This window comes from Wolffia australiana, chromosome 1 (genome assembly GCF_029677425.1).
Source record: "Wolffia australiana isolate 7733 chromosome 1, ASM2967742v1".
NCBI classification, from domain to species: Eukaryota; Viridiplantae; Streptophyta; class Magnoliopsida; order Alismatales; family Araceae; genus Wolffia; species Wolffia australiana.
In genome coordinates this window covers 4,158,892-4,165,136 of record NC_135835.1, presented here as the reverse complement: position 1 = coordinate 4,165,136, position 6,245 = coordinate 4,158,892, and the positions used below count along the sequence as shown (strand labels likewise).

Below are 6,245 nucleotides of genomic sequence, written 5' to 3'. Positions count from 1 at the left end.
GTTAATTATAGGGCATCGTGAAAGCATCATTTGACCACTAATTCAAAGAGTAAAAATCAAGATGCGGCCAAAACCAAAGCAAGCTCAAAATGGTCTTGCCACATATATCAGTTATGAATGTTTTTTTCTATTCATCTTTGAGTTAGTGTTTTTTTCTCAAAACATTTTAATGGAAAAAACATATGTCTACAAAAATGCTACGAAAAAATGTTCTTTTTGATTATCACTAAGTAGAGTGGAGCAAGGAATGTGGATTGATTGTTGCTTGTAGCAGCTGAAATGGAAACATAAATGCATCATGAGATATGATTATGGCACAGTTAATAATGATGTGCACTAAGTTTAAAACTTAGGATATCTTTTCTAATGATAAATTAAGAAAAAATATGAACAAATGAGATTGAAAAGTATAGAAGATCATACTAACCTCATCGTTATGTGCCCGACTGGCTGAATAATAATTCCTCACCATTCTTGATCAGATCTATGCTCCTCCAATCATTTCCTCTTCAAATTCATGATTTTATTGAGAAAATGTATTCAAAAGAGATATTGAATGAAAAATTCACAAAAAAATAAAACTAGGGTTGTCATTCACACATATGTTGGGTCTGTTTATATGCTCAATATCATACTTGAATACAGCACCTACACCAGCTGATGTGTCAGCCAAAAGCACAAACTTATGACTTGACCTACAATCAGTATGTCATCATTATGTTCATGCAATGTTTGCTCTGTAATGTGCCAGCCATCCTAAAGCTTATTTGTTTATGATTTGATTCACAAGTGCCAGAAATCTAAAAAGATTTCTATCCATTGTCGTATAAAATAAACACCCCATCTTCCTCATCAGTTAACACTCAGTATAGTCTTTCCTGATATTTCATCGAACTACACAAGTGAGTTATTACAAATGTCTAATCAAGCCTCTACAAACAATTTCCACGAGCTTATGTCCCATGTCTGTGTGTGAGGAGCTTATGTCCCATGTATGCAAATATGCTCACAAAATAGCAATCGGGTTGTGCTGGCTTGATTAACACTCTGAAAGATTTTGGGTGTATGAAATTGAATTGTAATGGAATTACAAAAAATTCAGTAATTAGATCACCATGTGAGAAACATCTTCCACTACAACATGGTTCCTCAGATGAGTTTCTTGAAGCTGTTCACATGTTTGGACTTTATATGTATCCACACAGTGTCCAAAACATTGGATAAATCATGATTCTTGTGAGCACCGGTTGAAAATTTAGCATATCTGAACAACATTCAGCCCCAATGTGTTTTCAAGGAGGTAAGACAAAGGGGCACCCAAACCTGGTTTGCATGGGCTCTTGAAAATGGGTGCCCTTTATTTATACTATTTTTTACATTTTTCATAAAAGCCATTTATGTCATTTGTAGATCCACCAACGTCTATCGATCTTATGTACGTCACTGTCTTGGCCCAGGTATCTTTCAAGTAAATAAATTTAGTGGCCCACTGATTTTTATTCACCAGTCTTTTGTAGAATTTGAATATTATGATCGCCTCAGAATTCATTCAAGCATTGTGTATACTCAGGGACATTCTTATCAACCTCTCAAAATAATAAGTCGGACAGGAAGTGGTGTAGTGACAGGCACGTGTGTTATGCGTAAGAACCCTTTTGTTTTTGTTCCAGTGAACTTCATTAAAAACACGGAACTATGATTGGTTTTAAGGCCACATCACATCTATCATTATCAACTCAATGCAGGAGTTAAAACATCATTCCCATTTTTGTAGATAAAGAGGGAGAGAGAGAGAGAGAGATAGACTCTTCTTTACATGTCCTGCTTTGTTTGTGGCATCAGCCCTCGTCGGAAATGACCTCGGCAAGGCAGACTGGGCAAGCCTGGTCAAACCATGAAAGGACTTCGTAAAATATATGTAGAAAGATGTATATGTATAAATAAGGATAGAGATGGCCATAAATATGTTTAAAGAGATATAATAACAAGGGGAATTATAAGATAGAGATGGTTGAAATAGGAAGCAAATACCCTGTTAATGCCCAACCATCTAGAGATGCATTCAGAATGGTACCGGTGACGGCAGGGAAGGAGTATTCGCTTCTCTCCCCTCTTGTAGCCCATCTGGCATATCACACACCTGCCATGTCAAGGTGGACAGAGAAAGATGAGGGATCGACATAGGAAGAGAGCGAGATATATGTATAAACAGAAAAGAAATAGATAAATGGATAGAGGAGAGAGAGAGAGAGAGAGAGAGAGAGAGAGATAAACAGAAAAGAAATAGATGAATAGATAGAGGGGGTGGGAGAGAGAGAGAGAGAGATAAACAGAAAAGAAATAGATGAATAGAGGGGGGGGGGGGAGAGAGAGAGAGAGAGAGAGAGAGAGAGAGAGAGAGAGAGAGAGAGAGAGAGAGAGAGAGAGAGAGAGAGATGTAAAGGCTGAGAGAGCCCTTCAGAGTGACTTGGGAACCTACCTTTCATCTCACAGATCGATTAGAGAGAGTGAGAGAGATGAAAAACAGATGAGGGCCACGCAGAGGAAGAAGGATATAGAAAGACAGCAGAGCGGAGAAAGTGAACAAAATTTCACCATACAAACCAATAGAGAGAGTGAGAGAAGTGAAGAAAAGACAACTTAGGGAGAGCCCGATGAAGAGGATAAATAAGACATAACATCCACATAATCTAAAAAACAAATGTTCGAGGAAGATGATGTTACCGTTCACCACGGGTTGCCTTTCTTGAGAAAAACCAACGTTTACACTTTGAAACGGGCAGCGCAAGAATGACTTCTTCAGGCAGGCCCTTGCTTTTATTTTCCACTGCCAAGGGCGCTTCACTTGTGTTTACTTCGGCCTACAAAGTTAGATGGATGTGTAAGCTATGAAAAAAAAATTATGAGATTATTAAGACGCGAAATAGTACACTCACCTGAGAGTTACCAGTGCCATTCTGAGTTGGAGAATCTGTTGAGGTTAATTGAAGATAAAATTAGATTAAGAAAGATGATTAAAGAACTTAATAATTACACAAACAGCGGAAAGCAACAAGGAATGGATTATCAATACTTCATCAGGGAAGGATTATCATTACACTCCTTTTTTCTATACGTACGGAGAAAATTCACTTAACAAAAATAACTGGGGTATGCGAGACGTGATAATCCAATATACTTACGCTCCTGGTCTCTTACAAGATAATCGGGTTCTGCAGCGGATAAAACTCCGTAAGGGTCAAACGGTATTGTTTCAAGATCACTAATTATATGTAGCCCTCTGCCATTGGATCTCGATGCATCACTGTTTATAATATCCGTGTTACCCGCATCATAGCAAACTCGACACCTCGAGCGAGAAGATCCATACTTGTATGACCTGTATGCATTTAGCTGCGAAATAGAGAGTAATAAGTCTAACTAATAGAATAAAAGATGCATACAATAATTTTATCCTTAAATTAATTTTCAATAATGAAGCTAATTAAAAAAAGGAACTTTCAATAGTTATGTTATATTCACAGTAGCGAAAACCAAATAGGAATGATAATGGAATTTAAAGTGTAGAGACCAACTGTCTTATTATGACAGACATAAAAGGATGATGAAAAGGTCACCTGTTGATGAAGAGACGTTGAAAGAATACTACCATTATCAGAATACTGAAGACCATCGAAAAATCCAAGGAAATTCTCTGTAAGGCCATGGGGAAACACCGAGCTCAAATCGCTCACATCCATCTCCCTGTATTGCGACAGAGAACTGTTTCTGTTGGCAATAAAGTTAGTCCAACAATAATATCAATAGCCAATGCGCACAAGTTCATAAAGAAGAGGGCATTTCTAGGAGAGATCCGTCTTCATTAATCGTTACCCGTTTCTAATTCGCCCAATAATCCATTGAATTTTCAGAAGAAAAGGAAAGTACGACCTCCTTAATATAAAACGCAACCCCATTCTACTAGAACGGTTTGAATATTCTTTCGGATATAAAAAAGAACGAGAAAGACGAGGCTATGATATTATAAATTAAACATCAAATGCGCTACAGTAGATAAGGACCAAAAGAATTATCTGTGGAAAAAGGAACGTCCTAGAGAAAGCTGTGATCGTAATTGATTTTCCATCTCAAATTCACCCGATAATCAATAGAATTTTGAAAAACTGAAAACACAGTCTCTGCTAGTCTGCCACCCCCCTACGAGGAAATGTAGAGCCCTTCGATCAAAGTTTTAAATAGACAAACAGGGGAAAAGAAAGACAATACAATCTCCAATCACCTCTTGTTTATCTTGTGGGCGGCCGAAGAAGTGCAACGCAATCCCCCTTGAATTTCGCAGGCGGTCGGGCAAGAACAAGATAAGCAGAAAATTGGCAAAATAAAACGGTAAAAATCGTCGAAATTGAGGATTTAACAAAAGAAACGAAAGACGGAGAAACTGACGGCGGTGCAAATGTGAAGGATCCGAGCAGAAAAGATCGCTCTCGGGAGCTTTAATGGCGGAGCCGTGGCGATCCATCCCTTCCCCGAAACGGTTTCCTTGTGACTGCATTTCAAACATTCCATCTCTAACGAGAGCGGTGACGGGACTCTGACTTTCGCCTTTATACTTTTCTTTTCTCACAGTCATAACGACTCCGCGATACGGTTACCGCCGGTAACGGTAAGCAAACTCCACCGCTACTGCCTGTTTATGAAAAGTGAAGCAAGCATGAAAGAGATAGAGAGAGAAAAGGTTCTGTTACTAACATGTTTACTTCCATTGTAGGTAACGTATTTGGGTTTAAAGCTTTACGAGCTCTACATCTGGAAGATTTGAGAATTCCTCCTGCTTATTCCAAAACTTTCCAAGGCCCACCTCACGGGATCCAAGTTGAAAGAGAGAGTGTGATGTTTTCGTCGACGGCCATCTCCGTTGATGACAGCCATTGACCCAGTCGACGAAGACAATTCTTCCTTTCACAATGGTCCTCATCCCTGTCGAACAGAATGGTCTCGTCCCTGTCCATGACGGTCATCATCTCCCGTCATTGACGACAATGACCATTCTCAGTAGGGTTTGACATTTTGGACTGGGGATGGAGGTTGGTGGGCAGCTGTGAAAGGGGGGGCAAGGGCCGGCCCACCAATTGGTACTGGTATGGTCTGACCTTCGGACCGGATCTCGAATGACAGGCCGGTGGCCCAGGAAATGTTCGACCGCCGGTCCCGGTTCGGTCCTACCGGTCCCAGGTCCAAAATGTCAAAGCCTAATTCTGGCAGTGCCGAGAAGGTGTTCATTCCTTCCACGATGGTCTCATCCCTGTCGATGACAGTCATCGTCCCCATCGTTAATGGTCATCGTCCCTGTTGTCTATGGTCGTCGTCCCCATCGTCTTAGCGGTATCAAGGAGTCTTAACGGGGATCGGACGACAACCATTGACGACAGGGACGATGGCGGGGATGCCAGAAAGAGTCTTAACTTGGCCAAACTGAACTCCACTCACCTCTCCAGCCTGCTTCTAAAAACTGAAAAGCGCGTGAAGAGGAGCAAGAGATTTTAAAGAAAAATAGTTGTAAAGTTTGAAGACGGTTTGCCACGTGTCCGCAGTGAAAGTACCGCCGTGTGAGAAAAGGTGAGCGAAGACGATCACATGACGTTGGTGTCAGAACCGTTGTATTACGACATTTCTCTTTTATACCCTGAAAAATTCTCTAAAAATCTAGCGGCAGTACACAAATAAACTTGAGATATTGTGCTGGGATGGCATGTTTTTGAATGAATACTTTATATATTCATTCAGTTACAACTATACATATATCTACTCCTTATATGTGTTCGTTTGATGGACAATAAGAGTTTCATGGGGATGTTAAGAAGAAGGAATACCAAAATATCATAGTCTGTCAGTTTCATAGGTTTTCTAAAAGAGTAGGTTGGTGTTGGGATTTGGGAGGAAAGGTGTTAACCTTTGGTTAACCTTTGTCGTCAACCATCATCATCAATTGCTGCCTTTGATGTCGTCTCCACTGGGATGGTCAACATGGAACTCGATGGTCAATATTCATATCAGCGAGGTAGTTCATGTTGATATAGGTGAGAAATTATGCTTATTAAGTATGAATTTAGCTCGATTTATGTCCTTCTCTGAGTTTATGTGGAGGACTGTGCCATACATATAATGTAGGACTCGATACTCATCTCAAATAACTGGTTCTTTAAGTCACTTATGAGCAGGTTGAAATTCTAGGCACAATGGGACTA

General features: G+C 40.0%; 1 protein-coding gene across 2 annotated transcripts; it reads right to left on the bottom strand.

Moving 5' to 3' along the window:
• Positions 1 to 1,699: 1,699 nt before the first annotated feature.
• Positions 1,700 to 4,670, bottom strand: LOC144714045 (E3 ubiquitin-protein ligase BIG BROTHER-like). Of its 2 annotated transcripts, none has more exons than XM_078588854.1 (8): positions 4,444 to 4,670; positions 4,280 to 4,325; positions 3,618 to 3,762; positions 3,183 to 3,393; positions 2,937 to 2,971; positions 2,725 to 2,861; positions 2,032 to 2,140; positions 1,700 to 1,883 (listed from the first exon to the last, which is right to left on the bottom strand). In XM_078588854.1, exons 1-8 carry the CDS (start codon positions 4,628 to 4,630, stop codon positions 1,839 to 1,841), a joined length of 915 nt encoding a protein of 304 aa, XP_078444980.1. In that variant the 5' UTR covers positions 4,631 to 4,670; the 3' UTR covers positions 1,700 to 1,838. The 2 variants fall into 2 exon arrangements, with proteins under 2 accessions (XP_078444980.1, XP_078444921.1); XM_078588795.1 differs by having other exon boundaries at positions 3,618 to 3,768; positions 4,444 to 4,669.
• Between the last annotated feature and the right edge of the window lie 1,575 nt (positions 4,671 to 6,245).

What these genes read in the sequence shown, in the direction of transcription:
- LOC144714045 (XM_078588795.1), bottom strand. Translation starts at nt 4,630, where the DNA reads ATGACTGTGAGAAAAGAAAAGTATAAAGGCGAAAGTCAGAGTCCCGTC. An exon ending in TCCTTCACATTTGCACCGCC is followed by an intron (nt 4,326 to 4,443) that starts GTCAGTTTCTCC and finishes GCGAAATTCAAG; the next exon opens with GGGGATTGCGTTGCACTTCT. An exon ending in AAGGCAACCCGTGGTGAACG is followed by an intron (nt 2,141 to 2,724) that starts GTAACATCATCT and finishes TTGACATGGCAG; the next exon opens with GTGTGTGATATGCCAGATGG.